The sequence below is a fragment of the Rhodnius prolixus genome, unplaced genomic scaffold, assembly GCF_049639745.1.
Source record: "Rhodnius prolixus isolate KJV_2025 unplaced genomic scaffold, Rpr scaffold_7, whole genome shotgun sequence".
In the NCBI taxonomy this organism is placed as follows: Eukaryota; Metazoa; Arthropoda; class Insecta; order Hemiptera; family Reduviidae; genus Rhodnius; species Rhodnius prolixus.
Genome location: NW_027411582.1, coordinates 24,637,325 through 24,658,857, shown reverse-complemented (window position 1 = coordinate 24,658,857; position 21,533 = coordinate 24,637,325). Strand labels below are relative to the sequence as shown.

General features: G+C 34.4%; 2 protein-coding genes across 10 annotated transcripts in view; one reads left to right on the top strand and one right to left on the bottom strand.

Moving 5' to 3' along the window:
- LOC141447239 (vascular endothelial growth factor receptor 1-like) overlaps positions 1-21,533 on the top strand; it is a 534,132-nt gene that overhangs the window by 157,475 nt on the left and 355,124 nt on the right. The window lies entirely within an intron of this gene.
- Positions 814-20,753, bottom strand: LOC141447236 (uncharacterized). 5 transcript variants are annotated; one of them, XM_074114552.1, is made up of 3 exons: positions 18,141-20,753; positions 6,158-6,334; positions 814-1,216 (listed from the first exon to the last, which is right to left on the bottom strand). In XM_074114552.1, exon 1 carries the CDS (start codon positions 19,701-19,703, stop codon positions 18,810-18,812), a length of 894 nt encoding a protein of 297 aa, XP_073970653.1. In that variant the 5' UTR covers positions 19,704-20,753; the 3' UTR covers positions 814-1,216; positions 6,158-6,334; positions 18,141-18,809. The 5 variants fall into 5 exon arrangements, with proteins under 5 accessions (XP_073970653.1, XP_073970654.1, XP_073970655.1 ...); XM_074114553.1 differs by having other exon boundaries at positions 814-1,205; XM_074114554.1 differs by lacking the exon at positions 6,158-6,334.

Genomic DNA, 21,533 nt, shown 5'->3' with positions numbered 1-21,533 from the left:
GTCATTTACAATCTAATTGCTTTACAAGTAGTCATAGTGTGCTATCTTAGGCTCTATCTTGACAGAAGTTTCACTTGAAATCCTCAGAACTCAACAGACGCTTCTGACAACTGAGAATACTATTAGACAACAGATCAAGACTGACTCTGGACGACAAAAGACTAATTTGTGTAAGTATATTGAAACCAGACTGGGCTTATGGCATCAAACTGTGGAGGTTCAACCAAAAGCTCAAAAATCTCTGCAAAGGATCCAGTCATTGCAGTCTAGAATCGCTCTGCAGTTCACGCTCCTTTTCTACGTCACCAAATCAAACCATTCACAAAGACTTGAACATTCCTTTCGTGCAACACAAGTTGATGAAACATGATACAGAAAACTCGCATCTTAACATTCTATCACATCACAATCTTCCAGCATCTACATCTATCTTCCAGGAACATTTCCAGACAACACTTCCTAGACGTCTTCAAAAGACAGTGTGGCCTCGCGATCTCCTCTCTGATGACGAGAATCAATAGTAAGTAAAATTGGTATGTTACCGCTTAGTAACCTCTCCACTCTGAGTGTATTGTTATTGTAATCCCTGTTGCTTATAACCCAATAAATGCGTAGCTTGTAACTAAATAATCGATTAAAAAATAGATATACGAGTATATTGTATATGACTTAGATGGTTGGGATTCTATGTACATATGTTGTCATTGTAAGAGGTAAAAATTATATTCTAAAATTTAGGAGTTATCTAAGAAGATATATAATATTATTATGTAGAATGCATTGAACAATCTAATAGCTATTTATACTGTATTATTCAAAACACCTTCTCCGAGAACTTATTGCTCAGAATTGTTAACAGAAAAATTCATTCTCTAGTAACTTTTTTAGTTTATCACCAAAAATAGAACAAACATCTTTTTTTTTTAGTACACTTTACGGTACCCCAATGGCCTATAAACGGAGAAAAAATACTGAAAATATTTTATTTTTTAAAAATTGTATTCTCTTCAAAATTACCCAACTGTTGGCAATTCTACTAAGCTCCTATGCTTTTCTATTTTTCTTTCTCTAACTGCTCGGAATATTTCAGGCCATTCAGTCCTAGTACAATTGCGCTTTCTGGAACGTTAATTGCCAGCCACCAATTAGATCAGGATGTCTTTCAATTTTACTACTTTCGCCTGTTGGTCTTCCTCGCCTGTACACTGCAACCAAACTGGAAATGGAATAAATACCACTTGCGGTACCCTTCTGCATTGAAGTAACGAATTTAAAAAAAAATAAAAATAAGAATACAATGGTATTTCAATTACTTTAAATTGCAGAATTCAACTTCAGTTTTTTAACTGTTTTAGTAAGGATTTATTTTTTATTCATTTATTTATTTTTAAAGAGAGCATGTGTAGGTTTATATATACGAGGTCTGTAATTAAGTAATGAGACTGATTTTTTTAAATTTTTTTATTCGAAAAGAATTACAATTCTATATTGTAAAGTTTTTCTTGTCCTTTTACTAAGAAAGAACTTTACTTACACAACTAATGCCTGCCACTAGTTATTAAATAATATGTGGGTTTGATAAAATAATAAAACTCGCTAAATTTGTAAGTAATAACCTGATTTATTAACACATTACCTTTACTCACATTAACATTTACCAGCAACTAAGGCTATTCATTACAGTCACCATTTACAACAGTCACAACAGTTTACTGTTACTTACTCACTTCGTAACGCCACAATACTGTTCCCCGACTGACCACTGGTCCGCACTGCACCGAATTGCACTAGTCTCTGCTACACAAACAAAGCTCTACTCACTAACTGACTAACCGCCTGACTAGCTACCACTGAAGCCCTCCGCAACACTTACTCTCTCAAACTGTCACTTCCAAAGTGTCTCTCCAAACCAACGTCTCTCCAAGACTCACTCAAAACTAACTGATTAAAACTGATTAACAACTCTAATAACTCGTTAAGAACTGTAAAAACTGACTTCTCCAGCTGTGTCTGCCTCCTTTTAACTGCGTGCCTCCCTCCAACTGAGACTGCCCTCCTCCAACTCTCTGAGCATTAGTTTCCACGCCCTCCTGACGTTCATTGGCTGGAGAAAACATACTGCCACCACCTCAGCTGGGGCCGCCCTCCTCCTACTCTCTGTCTCGCTCCTACCTGTCAATCACTGGCTGGGAAAACACATATGCCACCACCCCAACTGAGGCCTTTCTCTTAGCTGGCTTTTACACAGGTCACTAACTCCTTGAACAATCTAGCCCTTTCCTTTCTAGTTCAGGTAGAGACCGGCCCTTTTGTCTACACAGTGGTGTCCTGATACCGACTTTGGTCGCTTAACCCCTAGAACAATCTAGGCCTTTCTTCTCTGCCACAGGTAGATACCGCCCTTTTGTTTATGCAGTGGCGGCCTGTTACTGACTTTGATCGCTCAACCCCTAGAACAATCTAGGCCTTTCTTCTATGTCCAGGTCAACTTCGTTACAATATTGTCACCTTCAAAATAATTTCCTTCTGAAGCCACACAGCGCTGGAGACGTTTTTCCACTTCTCAAAGCAGTGCTCGAACTCCGATACTAGAATAGCCTTCAGCTGGTCGGTTACAGCCGTTTGAATGTTTTCGACTGTCCCAAAATGAGTTTCCTTGAGGTGATTTCTGGAACAAGGTGACGAGTCTTGGGTGTTTGGAGTACGACCCAGAAACTAAGCGCCAGAGCATGAAGTGGCACACTTCAACCTCTCCAAGGTCCCCCCCTCCCAAAAAAAAGCAAGGATAGCCGAAGTCGAAGATCAAATGCATGCTGATTTGTGTTTTTTTCGATATCCACAAAGAGTTTCTACCTGTAGGTCAAACGGTCAATCAACACTTTTACCGAGAGGTCCTTCGAAAAAGGGTCATTCTCGTGTGAGACCCAAACATCAAGAACAAGTTGGGTGTTGCATCACGGGTAATGCTCCTTGTCACCCAGCAATTTCAATAAACAGAGCTTTTTGGCCAGTAAAAACATTCCCGTGGCTTCTCAGCCTCCTTATTCGCCTGACTTGAGTCCTTGTGACTTTTTTTTCTCTTCCCGAAGTTGAAAAATCACCTCAAGGGAACTCATTTTGGGACAGTCGAAAACATTTAAACGGCTGTAACCGACCAGCTGAAGGCTATTCCAGTATCGGAGTTCGAGCACTGCTATGAGGAGTGGAAGAAACGTCTCCAGCGCTGTGTGGCTTCAGTAGGAAGTTATTTTGAAGGTGACAATATAGAATTGTAATTCTTTTTGAATACAAATTTATTAAAAAATCAGTCTCATTACTTAATTTACAGACCTAGTACATATAAATGATTAAAAATGCAATAAATGCAGCTCTCAATAATCATTTAAATAATAATATATATAATAATAAGAAAAGGCAATAAACAAATTCATCAATATTGACAAAATCAACATCATTGAATGAATTCTCTATAAAAGAAAGAAATATTTAAAAGATTTGCCAATCATTTGTTCCCGTAACTTGATTTAAGGGGAAAATTTGGACAACTTTTTCTTGAAATTTCAAATCTTTTGGTTGTAAAAGCCTGTAATTAAATAACCATATCAAAAAATTATTATAATAGAAAATATAACTAAATTAGTTGATATCGACTATTACCCTATAATTCTCTAAAATCAGTTTAATTATACTTTAAATAAATAAAGTTTGCACAGATAGAGAATCCCCTTTAGATCCTTGGCTCTACAAAAAAAGGACTTCGTCCTTAAATACCGCACACAATGTAATATTGGGCCTGAAAAGAGTAACTGGCAGGCACATAGGGCTCATCTAACACATTTAACAGATAGCATACGCCTAAGTAATCAGCCAGGATCTAGGAGCTGCTAAGATAGAAGCGGCGAATCATTTATTTAGTTACAATCAACGCATTGAGTTATAAGTAAGGAACGGATTTTTATGTATTTAAAAATGCCAAATATTTAATTAAAATATGCATTTATTTTCGTCAATTATGTGGAAAATATGTGATTTTCTTAAAATATTTTCTGGAATATTTAAGTAAAATGGACATTTTTTTTTATGAAAATGGAATTTTTTTGGGGGGGGGCAAGTTATAATTATTTATTGAAGAAAAGAACATTTTTACAATTTATAATAATTTATTAGGAACAAAATAATTTGTTTTTACAAGTTATAATGATTTATACAACAAAGAACATTTTTACAATTTATAAAAAGATGTGTTAAATTTTCAATTTTGAAAACTTCTCTCTTCGAAATTGTTTGCAACCACATGAAATTTCAAATGTTGGAACGTAAAGTGACGACGATCTGGGCGTAAGATGGACTTGTAACGACTAAAAGATCGTTCAACATCTACAGATGTTATAGGTGCCTTGCTGAAAGAAGTTATCTCGTTGGTTGCAAAGGGTACACGATGTTCTGAGGTGACTTCTGTTCCACTGATAATATCAGAAATCTTTGTTCTTGCTCAGTACTTCTACCAGTTTTGATCTGATCAGATCTCCCTTACTCCCAGGAAAATGTTCTGCTGGAAACTTGCGAAGATATTTAGCAACCAGTTGTTTGTTTGAGGCCGATGTTCGTGGCATTTCACCCAAAAAAGAATACACTAAGTGACCGACCGAAATGAATTGGACACTTCAACGAACGAGCTGAAAGAGCAGACAACGTCAGACAACTTCAAAGAACTAACAAGTGCCCGTCACTGTTTAGCAGCATTCTGTGTAAATTACAACAACCATTGCCCACTGTGATTCTCAGCCCTACAGTCTGTGGTTCACAGTTCCTGTCAACCACCTCCCAATTATGAAAATATTCCCAAAATGAAAAATATGAAAAATTATGTACATATTTTGATTAAATATGTAGAAATATTTATTTATTTTAATCAAATATGTATAAATATGCGATAACATCCAAATATGTGGAAATATGTGAAATAAAAGTAGACTCAAACGGCTTAAAAAGTGTCAGTATGAATACTTCTAGTTGAAAAACGTCTGTGAATTGCCTAGAAAAAAATATGTAAATACATACGAATCCGTTCCCTAGTTATAAGCAACAATGGTAACAATAAGCAACATTCACACATATCAGAGTGGAGAAGTTACCCAGCGGTAACACTCTAAAAACATTCTAAATTCTACTGACTCTCTTCATCAGAGAGGAGATCGCGAGGCCACACTGTCTTTTAAGACGTCTAGGAAGTGTTGTCTGAAAAATGTTCTGGAAGATAGATGTTGTACCAGTAGGATTGTGATGTGATTGAATGTTAAGATAGAATTTTCTGTATCGTGTTTCAGCCACTTGTGTTGCACGAAAGGAATGTTCAAAGTCTGTGTGAATGGTTTGGATTGGTGACGTAGAAAGGAAGCTTCAAACTATAGAGCGAAGAATTTTAGACTGCAAGGACTGGGATCCTTTGCAGTGATTTAAGCGTTTGATTGAACCTGCACAGTTCGGTGCAATAAGCCTAGAATGGCTTTAATATACTTACATAAATAAGTCTTTAGTTGTCTAGTTTAGAGTTTTGATCTGTTGTCGAGTAGTCTTTTCAGTTGTCGGAAGCCTCTGTTGAGTTCTGTTCTCTTAAGTCGAGTATGAGAGGGTTCCATGTAAGTCTTCTGTCAAGGTAAAGCCCAAGGTAGCGGACTATGTTGACCACTGGTAAAGGAATAAGATTGTAAAAGACAGGAGGAAGAGTGAAAGTAATGTTTTGATTTTCAGGTTTAAAAATTCAATATGACCAAGTATAATAATATTTTTTCACCAGTATTAAAGTTTAATCCTACCTCTTTTTTAAACAAAGCCTTGTCACAGCTTAACTGTTGCTTTTTTTTAAAGTATAAACATTTTTTTTAGCACCATATTTCTGAAAGGAAGATTAATAGTAATTGCGGAATAAAGAATGTAATGGGCTTTTTATGGAGATTAAGGTACACTCTCTTGGTTAGTGATATCGTTATACAGAATACCAGAGAAGAGAAAACAGATTTAATCTACATTGCTGCTGAAAGTAATGTGAAATTAATTATAGCTGAAGTAAAAAAATTACAAAACTTTTTAATTATAATAACAAAATAAGAACTAATTTAAGATAAAAACTGTTACTCTAGCCACGCCAGCCGTTTACCTTCAATTGCTTCGGGCGCAGCAATCGCCCCAGTAACGAAGATTATCATTTTTGTTGTAAAAACACTTTTTTTTTGCCCTGAGCGAATCGTGTTATCACAAAGTTTATCTAAAAGTAGAAAAATCGGTCGTTGTCCCCATCTGGCTAACATGGAAAAGAACTCTGAACCTGTAAAAACTGGCAAAAGTTTCTTCATTAGACCAACGCATAGCCACAACTAACTAGTTCTACTTTTAAACCTTGTTCTTGCATTGTTCATTTTACTTGTCGTTAGAAGAGGCATCAATTAATCCAGGATATCTGAGCAATCCAAGACTGTGAGAAGGTTTTTTAGGAAAGGTATATTCTTCTCTTAACACGCCAACCACTCGGGGAAATCTCTCCATTTTGTTAAAAGTCAGTGCATGACCGATCGGGGAAATCTCCCCGTTTGACAATGCAATGCAATGAAGTACTGAATACATGGTTTTAAGTGTATTAAGTACTTATATATTTTGATACCCGCTTCTCTTCCTTGATCGCTATATATTTTGATGGCCGCTTCTCTTCCTTTGATCGCTATATATTATCACTATATTTTTTTAAATAATAGAGAGTAAAAGAATTAGGAGATGAGAAAGAAAGAGATATTGCTAAAAATAATGCTGATAAACGGTTCAAGAAATTTTCAAAACAATATACGCCATATTGGATTACAGTTGATAGCATAGTCATCTACAATTCCAGTCTTACAATTTTTTTGTATTGAGCATAAAAACTCCATATCTATTTTGTAATTTATCTTTGTAATATAATAAAAGACCTTAATAAAATGTCCCAGGAAATTGAAGATGCTTTAAATGAATTTCATCTTGATACTGGGCATCAGAATGTTCAGAAGACAATTTTGATATCCATGAAGGGGGACATTATCAAACCAGGAAATAGATCTACTCGTAGAATAATTTCAAGCAATTCAGAGAGTAATTTGGAAGATTCAGATAGTGATTCAACTAAATATATTCAGTTGCAACTCGTGCGGTCGGCAATGTTTTAAATATCCTAAGGTCAGTGAAGAGATGTAGCTGGAGTTTATCCACAGAACCTAGGCTCCACGGTAGCCGAGCGGTTAGTGGCGAGAGCTACAAAGCTAACATGTGTTGTGGTACTGGGTTCAATTCCTCCCGGTCTTAGGCCTTAGATTTTATTTAATGGTTGATAAAAGAAATTTACAGTAAAGTATGTTTACTAGTCGAATCTGTCCGTGGACATCTAATTGGTAGTTTAAACGTAAAGCCCGCCAGAAAAATTAAAAGCATTACTTTACTTACATAACCTGCAAGCTCCATCACTTTCTTGACTCAGTTGTTCCTTCTGATCCACACCTATACTTTTACGGAATACCGAGAAAAGTCTTTAAGAAGTTAAAAAAAAACTGAAGTGCTGACAATTTTCGCGATTAATGCGCGATATTGCCCCGGATAGCGCCATTCCTAAAAGGAAGCTATAGTAACTACAAAATTTGTTTAAAATAGAAAGACTTGGCTGGAACTGAGAGCTAGGATATCTACTAATAAAACTAGCTAGCTAATGAAAACGAAAAATATTTATGTCAGAACTCATCGTGAAAAGAAAATATGCAAAAATCTATAATAAAACTTGACTAAAATTGATTTCATACATACAGCGTCAACACATGTGCCGATATGTTGACAGGAGTTGAGTTGTTCTACCTCATATTTTGACTCCTAGGTAGTAGCACTATCTTCACACAAACCGTTTCCTCCAACCTCATCCGCGCGATATTACCTGATGCGCTATATTCCCCCACCTTCCCCTAATTGGTCTTTGCAGGATGCTGTAAAGAATGTTTTTTTTCTAAACCTGTTCCACCTTAACGTTAGGATGAAACTTGTTACCTTACCATAAAATGGTTCCAGGTCCCATAAAAAAAAAATATATATATGTTTCTTTTCTTGGGCACAGAGTGTTGACCATCTTGTTTTTCCTTCCATATCAACCGGCATATTGCATCTTTTCCCTCCAAAAATAGTACTGTTGAGAATCGCTTCTCCTCAGAGCATACTCCCTTTCTATTCAGAGCATCTATTTCTAATGTACTGCAATACCATTCGATTTGCTTAAAAATTCCAAGATATTGAACAGGCGATTATTTCTTGAAAACAGTTTTGTATTGTTTACATAAATTTATAATATTTTTCACATTATTAGCATAAAAGTTTGGTGTTTATTTGTACCTGATTGTGTATGTACGAGGGTCGTTTGAAAAGTCCGAGCAAAAATAAAAACTACTTAATTTTTTGGGGTAAACCTTTTTTATTTTTCAACATAGTCTCCTTTTAGGCTTATACACTTCGTCCAACGCTGCTCTAGTTTGTTCATCCCTTCCGAATAATAGGATTTGTCCAAGTCTGAAAAATAGCCATTCGTTTCTGCAATCACCTCCTCGTTTGAATAAAATCTTTTTCCCGCCAGCCATTTCTTCATATTGGGGAACAAATAGTAGTCCGAGGGAGCCAAGTCTGGAGAATAGGGGGGATGTGAAACGAGTTGGAACCCTATTTCCATTAATTTTGCGACCACAACTGCTGAGGTGTGAGCTGGTGGGTTGTCGTGATGGAAAAGGACTTTTTTGTGGGCCAATCGTGGGCGTTTTTCTTGCAGCTCGGTTTTCAAACGGTCCAATAACGATGAATAATATGCACCTGTAATAGTTTTACCCATTTCCAGATAGTCGATGAGGATTATTCCTTGCGAATCCCAAAAGACAGTCGCCATAATCTTTCCGGCCGAAGGAACGGTCTTCGCCTTTTTTGGCGCAGATTCCCCCTTGGTAACCCATTGTTTAGATTGTTCTTTGGTCTCAGGAGTGTAGTGAAGTATCTATGTTTCATCCACAGTGACGAAACGACGCTTAAAGTCCTGCGGATTCTTCTGGAACAGCTGCAAACCGTCCTTGCTACACTTCACACGATTTCGTTTTTGGTCAAGCGTGAGCAATCGCGGCACCCATCTTGCGGATAGCTTTGTCATGTCCAAATGTTGATGCAAAATATTATGTACCCGTTCATTCGAGATGCCCACAGCACTAGCAATCTCACGCACCTTCACTCTTCTGTCATCCATCACCATATCATGGATTTTATCAATGATTTCTGGAGTAGTAACCTCAACAGGTCGTCCAGAACGTTCAGCGTCACCTGTGCCCATATGGCCACTCCGAAAATTTTGAAACCACTTATAAACTGTTCTAATCGAAGGTGCAGAGTCACCATAATGTTTATCAAGCTTCTCTTTAGTCTCCTGAGGCGTTTTCGCCTTTCATAAAGTAGTGTTTAATCAACACACGAAATTCTTTTTCGTCCATTTTTTGAAAATCACTCGACTTCCTCGATTCAAACGAATGCCAAACACAAAGAAATAGACCGATCTGGCTGAAACTTGGTGTGTGTTCTTCCAAGAGATGCTACTAACTAAACATAACCTCGATACGCGCCAGTGGTGCTATCTCTCTGACTTTGCACGGACTTCTCAAACGACCCTCGTATTGATAATGACTAAGTTTCTAGTTCGAAAACTCAATTCTAGACCTAGACTTAAATTTAGAATAATGATGATTCGAAAATAGAAGCTCTAGCTGTTCCAAATGTTTTATTCTACGTCTTGTTCTAATTATTAATAATATTTGTATATTATTTTGTGCTTGCGGAGTCTGTTACTTTGTTTAAATTTACAGAAAGGTGAGAAGGGAAAAAATATTTTAATGATGTTTACATCAAGTGGGAACAGTAATTAAAAAATATATATAAATTTCATTAAAGAACAGTTTGAGAATGATTTACTACATTAATTATTACAAAAAAAAACAGAACTTTAGTACTGTTTATGTACAGTTTGCATATAACAATATTCTATGTATGTATTTAGCTGGGAAAGTTTTATATTATATTGTATTTGTATGACAGGGGCTAGAAAGTATTTCTCATTTCAGGTTTATCAGCAAATACCTTCGAGGTAATATTTCTTGCACGTGACATTATGAACGTTTGCTAGCTCTTTCGCGTTTATTTCTCTCTATCCCAACTCCGTGTTATATATGTTCCTTTTTTGGCATGTCTAATTCAAATCTTACATTTTTGGGATTTGTTATATAAATATGCAGTACACTACGTGCATCAAAATAGCGGTGCACCAGTTGGTAGGGCTTTTTCAGCTTTCAAATTTTTAATTTTCTTCACACAGCTGTTAAATATTATTTCCTTCTAAGGTTTCAGTTCTAATAAAGAACAATTTTCCAACAAGGCCACTTTCCAAAATTGGAAAGTATAATTCGATTTGTTAGCTGGGAAAAAATCTCTTTGGTTATATTGTTCTCATACTGTAGAAGAGACGAGTTATATCGTTTTTCACACTATTGGTAAAGATTTTTATTCTGATTCCTTTGACCAGGATAAAATGTTTTCATCTAATTTCCAGTAGATATATTTTTGTATTTGAGGGAGGAAAATTTATTTTCATCACACTTGTTGATTAATATTAACCAGACTGTGTATAATTTAAGTTTATTTTAAATTTTTAGACTGAAAAGGTAACCTTTTTATTATTATTTTTTTTTCTCAAAATATCTCTATTTATTTTCACACAATGATATTAGGTTTTCCTCAATCAATGGTTTTATAAGCCCGAAATAATTTTTCAAGAACCAAAAACAAATTACGTTGAGTAAGGATACTTTAAACCAGTGATGGCGAACCTATGACCCGCGGGTCAGACAATGACACAATGACCCGCGCAAGCTTTTTTACTGACCCACAATTGCTAGACAACCATTTTGTTTATTTACGCGGGTTGATTTAGATTTTCTAATTGTGTGGATAATTTATATTCTATCTGTATTTTTTTTTTTTCAATCACGCATTAACACAAAAGCAATTTAAATGCTATCTATAACTTTTAGTTTGGATCATTACAGTTCTAAAACGCAAATGACGACAAATGCTTTTTGTAGTATTTGAAATAAACACAAAAGTGTTTACAAAATATCAAATAAAATGTATAATTTTACTCATATTTTGTTTGTTAAAAAAAAATCGACAACCCAAAGCAAATAACCATATTTAGATTTTTCTTCAGATAAAACACACTTTTGTAAAGTTTTGTTCAGTTATGTTTGTAAAAAGAGACTTCCATAGCACTTGTTTCGTCCCGTTTTACCCGTTAAGTCAACTGAATTTTAAAGATGTTTAGTTTTGAAAATATTCAGTTTAAAATTTGTAAACTTAATTCTAGTGCAAATTGGCATTAGTGGTGTCCCAAGAGCTAGTACTAAAAAAAAATGAACAAAATTTGACCCACGTCTCCAAAAGGTTCGCCATCCCAGCTTTAAACCTTACTAATTAAAATTATTTGGAAACAATATAAAAAATTTTTGTACCTATTTGTCTACCTAAATAAAAGTTTGGTACAAATTAAGCCCCAGAATAAATTATACCAAATTATAATCTCCATAATGAAGATCTAAAAGTCATTGTATAATGTCTTTATTATCCAGGAACACCCGCATAGTACCATGTCGTTATGCCACATCTGGCACAGTGCTAATTGCGATACAATCAATGTTTATGCCCTCATATTTGCATATTGAAGTTGCTTCCAAATTAGCAATGTCTATATATGAAAATAATAGCTAAAAATTTATAGAGAACTTTTCAAAATCTAGGGTTTTCATTAATACTTAAGTTAAAATGAATATGTTTATCTTAAATTCACGATTTAAACTAATAAATAAAGAAAAATAAAAAGTTATGCTGCAGAATTGTTTAACAACGTTATATTTGTCCAAAAAATAAAAAACGATATTCGAGAATAAAGAATTATTAACAATAAAAGAATATGCAGTTGAAAAATAATGCAAAACTTAGCACACTGAAAGATAACCTTATCGATTGCATAAAATCATCTGTCAACCAATAATTCATCTGATTAAACTTTCTCTTCTATATTTTTACCAGAAAACACTTGAATCTAATGCAGCTAATTAGATGCTTAAAAATAAAGGTCTTTAGTAACTAACATGAAGTATTGCAATCGTCCTTTTTTAAATTTTTTTTCAATTTAAGGCGGGTCAACATCTGAGGACATTGGTGCCCTTTTTATCTTTTTCTCAATGAACTGCCGGATGTAATTGTTCTTATTTTTTATTTCAAATCTTCAACAGAAATAGTGTTTATCTTATTTTATTAGAAAATAAACAACGAAGTATAGGAACTAGTCAAAAAGGACCACAGTGTCTACGATTCCATTTCAATGTTTCCGATTGCATTGTTAAATTGAATGTTCATAGATTTTAATGTGCAACTAATAGCCCTGAATCAACCGGCTACAACTTTAACTACTTTCTTCACGTTATGTCAAAATGACGCGTTTACAGTGCGAAAACAGTACTGTTTTCGGAAGTGCCTACATATTACACATGGAATTCGAAAAGAAAATGATTTGAACGACGCAAACGACGAGACGAGTTGACGGACAGCCTGGCAAATTTAAAAAAAGTACGATAGCCAGACTGTACACCGTGCACATCCCAATCAAGATGAGTCAAGCTTCTTTCGTCGCATGCTGTGTTGGTAAAAATGTGCCCGGTCCAACGTTTTCCAGCGGTTGAGAATTACCAAACGGCGTTACATATGCCACATTCCGCAGTGCATTGTCATACTATGAATTTATTTGGAAAACGAGACGGGCACTGGGATGTATGCATTAATGGACGCGTACAACACGTCACATCCAAATCAAATTCGTGCATTGTTTTACAATCATATTGACCGCCTGCTCGCCTTTAATCTCTAACATAGTTATGAGAGAAATATGAATCGCACATGGCTGAAGATATATTCCATCAAATACGCAAGGAATATTCAAATACCGAACATGGATTTCACAGCAGAATTCTACAACAAAACTTTGATAATGATTGAAGATTTTTTGCTTTTGGGAATACCACCACCGAATCGATCTTCTACTGCTTCGTTCGATATAGAATTGCGTGTTGAAAATTACAACACGGGTGATAGAATGTGCAATTCCTACGCTAACGCTTGAACAAAAACGCATTTACGATCAAATAATGCAAACTGTCATCAGTAGTGCTGGAGAAATCTTCTTCTTAGATGCGCCAGAAGGAACTGATAAAACGTTCCTAATTAGATTGATTCTGGCAGCAATTTGCTCCCAAAATGACATAGCCTCAGCTCTTGCGTCGTCCGAAATGGTTCCATTTAATCAGACACAATGGCTGTACCTGGCTACAGCAAAGCGTGGCCAGGTACAGCCAGTGTAAAACTAAAATTTGTAAGAAAAGTATACTTATTTTTCTTTTATTTCAAAACGGTACTTACTTTAAAAAGTCATGGCTCGTACATCACTCATGACGAAACATTTATACTTGTTTGCTCATTTACAGTTCACCAAATCGTAATATTTTAACACTGAAACTATCTTTACGTAACTGTAGATCCAGTAATAAATTTAACAAATAATTACAGATCATTATCATTAACAAATGCCTATTAAATCAGGTAATATAGTAACTGGATGAGAGAGCATTGATCAACTCCTTCTAACTAGTTTGCCTAAGTTATCCTTTGTTTGTAGATCAGTGAATTAACTAATGTGACTTAACCTCGCTTTGTTAATCGCTAGATTGAACCATCTTCAGAATTTACGCAACACTTGGGCACGTATAGTTTAGTTTAAGTCCTTCAAAACAATAACTGGATATTATTTATGAGATATTGAGTAATTATCTAAAATTGACGGAATATTAGATAAGTACTTTAGGAACATAAATGATGTAACAGACTATAGAATTTACTCGCAGAAATTATTTGATAGCAATTATGGTATTCTATGTAACAAAATTAGCAACATTTTACCATATATCTTGTGACTAAAAATAAATAGCAGCTAAAGGGAAAAATGAGATGTGAACTTACGTTCGTATTTCTCTGATCATATAATTCTTACGGTTCTAAGTTAGGGATTATCTTTCTATACGAATCTTAACACATATTTAATTATTATTCATCATTTCCCAAAAATAATACGCCTTAACAATTTTTTTATCGAATAAAAATTATTTAAATAATATCTACTATCTACGTATTCTTAAATTATTAGCCATGATTAGCTTAGATTTAATCAAATCTGTTATTAAATTAAAGTTAAAATTAAAATATTAAATTATTTCACAGGTGGTGGAATCGTACATTACTCTTAATTCGCGCTAAAATAAGTAAAACCGGTTTCGAGAAACTCAAAAAGTTTATTTTTTGTGAAATAATAATAATAATAATAATATTTATTGCTTTTTAAGTTTACACTTTACAAGCAAGGAGTTGTATGTATTTGTGATTACAATAATGCTGAACTCAAAGTATTGAAAATAAATAATGGAATGCGAACAGCGCATGTACAATATAATAATAAAACATACAAAATTAAAGTAACTGCTTAAAAAATACAGAAAATACAAACAAAAGTAGAACACTTGATATCTAATAAAATCGAAATTAAGTAGATTTGATTAATTTGGAAATAAACAAACTAACAAAATAATAATAATAAAAAAAAAGAAATTGCACAAAAATTAAAACATAATAATATTCATGAACTTAGAAAATAGATATGAAACGGGGAGGAAAAGATGAAAACTCAAAGCCACAAAAAAAAATACATAAACCGCCTAAAAAAGGAAAAAGTAAGTTTATGCATATACACAAATATATGTTAAATGACATTATATACAGGCACAAAAAACATATTAACACTTAAGTTTGAGAGCATTCACTGTAAACAAGAAGAGGTTATTCATTTTACTTAAGGCCAAAGTGTTCAATAAATTTTCAATTTTTCCAGTTGCAGTCATAGAATCATTTATGAAACAGGAAATGTATTTAGTTCTGAGGTGATTAAGTTCTGGGCAATCTAAAAAGAAATGAGACAATGTATCGAACTGTTGTGAATCACAAAGCAGACAGTAACTCTCTGGAGAAAATTTGTAGCGCATATCACCACATGATACCTTAGAGCACTTTTTACAAGCCAGTCTTATCTGAGCCATCAACCTTAATTTGTTGATATGGCACTTCAAATTGAGATAACTTTCTCCAGATCCAAAGGAGCTAATATTTCTATAATATAAATTATATCGACTATTTAAAACAAGGTCAACATCAATTGAAGATAAGTGGTTTTTCAGCTTGGCAAGTACATCACATCTGCTTTTTCGCAGAAAAGAAACATCTTGCTTAAGCCACACATCCTCAGCTCCAATGAGATAAAAAAACGATTTAAATTCAGATACCCAATTGAAAGGTATTGAAGAGAAATTAGCTAGTTGATGCAATCTCAGATAGCAAATTCTAGGAATGCAGCTATCCGGCATGAGTAGCAATTTTTCCCACCATTTCAACATTCTCTTGAAAACATTGTATTTTACATGCACCATTCCTGTTTCAAGTCTTATGTACGAGTTTGGAGTACTGGGGGAAAGCTGTAGAAGGGATTTAAAGAACAAGATTTGGCTCCTTTTGAGGATATCCAAACACTGAGAGCCCCAAATTTCGGCACTATATAGCAAAACACTCTCAGAGAGAGATTTATACAGATAGCATTTGGTGCTCCAAACATCTGATTTACTGGTACTTAATAATCTGTAGACCACAGAGTTGGCTGCAATACTTTTCTGTAAAAACCACTTACCAGCCTGAGAGAATTTGCCAGAAGCATAGAGTGGGACACCCAAGTATACAAAAGAGCTCTCTACAGATATACTCTCCCGACCATAATAAAACTTGGGAAATTTCGGAAGTCTTCCACCTTTATGGAAGGGAACCAGCACAGTTTTCTTGGTATTTACAGAAAGAGAATTCTCATTACAGTAACTTTCTAAGATTCTGAGATTAGTCTGCATTTCTAGCCAAGAAGAAGACAATATACACAGGTCATCTGCATAAAGAACCATTATAAGATCTCTGGGTGAGCTGATATTTACACCTCGAGCACCATGATCAACGAAATAATCTACAATGTTGGCTGAAAAGAGCGAAAACAGTAGTGGACTCAATAACTCGCCCTGTAGCACCCCCTGAGTAACACCCATCTCATTAGAGAGAGAGGCACCATCCGAAATTACAAAAGAGGCTCTATCATACATACTCCTAAGAAATCCAACCAGCTTAGCGCTAACACCAATTTGAGATAATTTAAACCACAATTTGGCGTGGTTCACAGAGTCTATTTTTTGTGAAATATTAAAACTAAAAATATCTGCATAATTGCAGTAAATGTGAAGTACAGTCGAACCTCTCAATAACGGACACTGGCGGGGTGAAAGCAAAATGGCCGCTATTTGGAGGTGGCCGTCAGAAGGAGGTAGGCAAGTTTCAGAATGAAAAAATATGGTTTTTTTTTTCCAAAAATCTATTTAAAAAATTGTTTATTATTAATAGATTTAAAAATGTTCATAATTGCATAATTATTTAGCTACATGATATGCATATAACAATTTTTATAATAATCATCACATTTATTCATAACAATAATAATTTATGGTAAAATTATCAATCATACTATCATCTACTATTAGAAAAATAGAACAAACCTTTCGGCAAGTTGACGATGGCTCGATTTGGTTTTCGCAAAATCTTCCAACACATTTATTTTCTCTTCTAGAGTTAACCACTTTCTTTTGAGAGACATATCAGAAAAAAGAAATATTGTTCGTCCAAAGTAATATTGAAAAATGATTAAAATGGTACAAGATGTATGGAGCTTATACAGGAAACTTTAGGAAAAAACAGAAAAAAAAACAAAAACTTGAGAGGGGATAATTATTTTGATCACCGCGTCAAACGAACTTTTAATAATAAGGTGGTCGTTGGTGGGTGGGTGAAACATTTAAACCGTTCCCCAAAATCAATGTCCGCGGTCGTTATGTAGAGTGACCGTTAGACGGAGGTTCTTTTATATAGAAAGTGTATAGGGGTAAAACGGGGAAATCCAAAAACTGCCCCGTAAATGGAGGTGGTCGCTAATGAGAGTATCCTTTTAGGCTCGACTATAATTGCTTGTTTTTTAGGTGGACAATCACTTCGTACTACCAATTCACATTTAATAATGGACGAAGGCGACTAAACAATCATACTTTACTATAAAAGTAGCCATAATAAACATTAAATAAAAGTCCAAAGCCTCTGAGACTGGGAATTGAACCTGCTACCTCAATACATATTAGCATTGCAGGTCACGCCTTAAACCGCTCGGCTACCGTGGCGCCCCTGACGTAGGCTAGCTAAGATAAAGTAAAAATTAATTAATAACCTAATGGAAATAGTCTACCAATTTATATCTAGTACATATATTTTGCGTGAATTTAAATTGATTTTCAGATTATTAGGCTGTCGAAAAAAGTAGAGACAGCAAATCTTTTCTTTCTACCAACTTGTTGTAAAGTTGAGAGTCATCAAACTTCTTGCCCTTTCACGGTGAGAAACTAAACAAACATCTTGAAGGAAGTAATCAATGGTCCAGGTTTCTAAAACTAACCACAAACATGAAACGTTGCAAAGTTGTCATTCAGAAAACTTCCAAGAAATTAGCCATCAAAGTTTCTGTCTGTTTAGTTAAGGTTCTAAAACTTTCTACCAAACAGTTTTGTAATTGATTTTGCACTGGCCAAACCCTGTTTTTAATACTAAAAGTGTATTTATAATTTGACAAGTAAGAGTGTCAATCACAATTATTACCGGCTAATTATGGATTCATTTCATTTTATCTGAAATGCCTAATTTCTACATAAAATGCAACAAATTGTCCATTCCAATAACTTCAATCCTGTTTAATCCAATCAAGTAAGTTTAATAGAATCAATCCTGCTTACAACCAATCTAGCTAAATTAACTCATATTAATCTGCAACTTACAATATTTCCTTCGCATCTTTTTCGGCCAATACCAATTCCATCTTCTGTTTATTCTTATCTTATACTACATATGTGCCGTTTATTTTGAAAGTGGGGCAAGTCCATTTTTTTGTTATTTCGAGCTATTTTAAGGTTTTTCGGTTCAATAAATTTAAAAATATTGGTAAATATTAATAGACATATTTTTTTGTATTTTGTGGTATTGTAATGTATAGTAAATACGTAATCAAGAATTTGTTAGAAACTTTTTATTACTCATATTTTAGAATAAATACAATCTGGAAACATATGGTCCTCGAAATTTTTAATCATATGTTTCCTTTAAAACTAAATACGACAATATATTTAGGGAAGGGATTAGCTATGAGGTTAGCATACTGGACTCCCACGCGGAGGTCCCGGGTTCGAATCCAGCAGCTGACCCTTAGATTTTCTCTTCCTAGGAGCTTCTTACAGCTCACTGTCCGGTGATGGACAGTGTTATCTGTAACGAGAGAACACTGTCCGGAGGCCGGCAGTGCACTGGAAAAAGCTCCGGGCGCTAATGACTTCAGCTGTTGATGCGCCAAAAAAAAAAAAAAAAAAAAAATATATATATATATATATATATTTTTATATTTCAATTCCTACATTTCTCCCCGCTTTACTTAGCTATCTACCTCTCCATCTTCAGCTCATCTCTTCCTCCTCTTCCTTTTCTGGTGCAGTAGCACCTATCCTTGCCCTTAATTGGTCCGCATGCTTTCTCTTAAGTTCACCTTCTGACATGACTAGATATGATAACTCTCCAGTCCTGCAGTTAATCATACCCGGTTTCCATCCTTTCCCTAATTCATTCTTTATCCAAACCTCTTGTCCCTCTATAAATTCCCTTTTTTGGATACTTAGATCGTGGTATCTTTTTTGTTTCCAGATCTTCCTTTCCATTTCTTCCTGTTTTAATTCCTCAGTTACTCTTTCCATAGCTCTAGCCAACTGGTATACCTGCTCTAATTTCACTGGTTCTCCTGAAGAGTCTTGTCCATCTGGCCACCTCATGCGAGCTTCTTTCTCTAGCTTACTTAGCCTGACACCCCCTAAAAATCTGTCTCGTAACCTCTCGTCTAAGCTAGATCCATATTTACAATCTGCACTCAGTGATTTTAACCTGCTTAAGAATGCAGTAAGTGACTCTTCCTCACTTCTAACTGCCTGTTCAAAATCAATCCTGGCTGTAAAAATAGTTTTTTCTGGCTTATACAAAGCTTGCAGTGCACCTAGGATATCTGAATAGTCACAACTATCCAGCTGCTTGGGTATAAGTGAATTTTTTACTGCTCCTAGGTTCTCTGCACCCACATAGGCCAGTAATAGTTGTTTTCTTATTTCTCTGCGGGCCATACACGTACCTCCAAGGCCCTTCACCTTGCATCTTCTTTCAAACTGGTCTAAATATTTTTCTAGACTCACCTTTGTCCGGTCAAATGGGTCAAAAGAAAATCTCTCCATTTTCTTCTGCAACTCCCCCATCCCATCCAATTCCTCTTGCTCCATCAGGTCTCGGCTTTTTCTTGATTTAGGCATTTTGATCCTCGTCGCCAATATGGTAAATACGTAATCAAGAATTTGTTAGAAACTTTTTATTACTCATATTTTAGAATAAATACAATAATCAGGAAACATATGGTCCTCGAAATTTTTAATCATATGTTCCCTTTAAAACTAAATACGACAATATATTTTTATATTTCAATTCCTACATAATGTAATAGTGTTTATAGTGCTGGCTAAGAAAAATAAAGGTTTTATTATAACTAAATGGACTTTCCTCACTTTCAAAATTAATGAATTATTGTAATCGTTGATTTAAATGGATAATATTTCAGTCGTATCAGTCTTTTTTTAACAATAAAAACAAAATACTAATCAATAGTTCAACTATTCTTCTTCTTTTTTTTGAATCATTTTGGTCCGAATTGCCTTCGTATTCAGATTCTGATTCCAAGATTCTTCTTTTATTACCGATTTTCATGGGTCTTATTTCTACAAACATAATAAAATTACTTGCAAATGAGGATTTTATTGAAATAGCGTTATTTCACCCAGAAAGTATTTCTATTTTATTTTTGTTACCTACCAAATTCACTTTCAGATGCATCAGAGTTATAATTACCTTTTGTAATCGGTTTCAGCCATTTTTTCTTTTTATAAAATAAACCACAATCCGTTATTAATTTTCAAATAATGAAACTTTTTTCGTACACCGAGCACAAAACAACACAACTTACTTGATAGCCGATAATATAAGTCGAATGTTATACAATTTACAGTTTTTCAGAGCCAAATAGTACTAAAATTTCCCGATGTTGGTGTTATTATCGAAACACAAAAATTAAGATGTACTTATTATTATGAAATATTGTACCATCACCGATTACCGATATCAAAGATAGATAGATCAGACATGATGTTAAACCATCACATTTGCTTCACCATACAGCAACCGGAGTTAAATTTTGCTGTACGGTTAAATAATTTCAACCTAAGATGGACTTGCACCATTTTCAAATTAAACATATTTACAATATTGTTAAGAGCTAAAACTTCCAGCTCCCAAATATTAGGATTCTGAATTTTTTTGACTCTAAATTGTTTACAGATAAAAAGATCATACTAAGTTTTATCTATAATTACCATTATCTTTATTTTTTTCAAAAATGGACTTGCCCCACTTTCAAAATAAGCGGCACATACCTATATTTTATATTCATGAATTATCAATCATTTTTAAAATTATTTTCAACATTGAATTCAAGTTTTAACTTTAATACATTGCCAGTTTGTTTTTCTTTGATTATATTTTTACCATCCTCGTACTTCAACTTTATTTTCAACCTAACCTAACCTTTAGCTGCTATTTCTTTGACTTCATTATTTCCAACTGTAAGAACCACTTGAGCCACTGCAATGGAATATTGTTTCTTGTTTTCAATTTCCTTCTTTTATTCCTTTACTTCTGAAGCTCTCAAATTCATTATTTTCCACTTCCTCGACTACTTCTCTGAATTCTGAATTTCTCCACTTACACAATTCCTTGGGAACATCATTTTTATTATTTTTTTACTTGTTTCTTTTCATCTTCAACTTGAATCTTCTCAGTCTTGTTTACGGTTTATTTCATTTCTTTTTACTGTTAGAAAGCAGGTTATCTAATGACTGTACGTGCACCTCCAGAATGCCTCAGAAATACATCTTTTTTTTTTTTCTGTATTTTCCTTTTTGATAATAATTTTCCCTAAGCTTAAAAAATAGAATAAAATTGCATCTCCTTGTACTAATAGGTTAAATTTTTCAACCTGGCAACCTATTTGTCAATAAACCAATCCTAAACAAGAGTTCAGTACGGTTATATTT

What these genes read in the sequence shown, in the direction of transcription:
- LOC141447236 (XM_074114552.1), bottom strand. Translation starts at nt 19,703, where the DNA reads ATGCCTAAATCAAGAAAAAGCCGAGACCTGATGGAGCAAGAGGAATTG.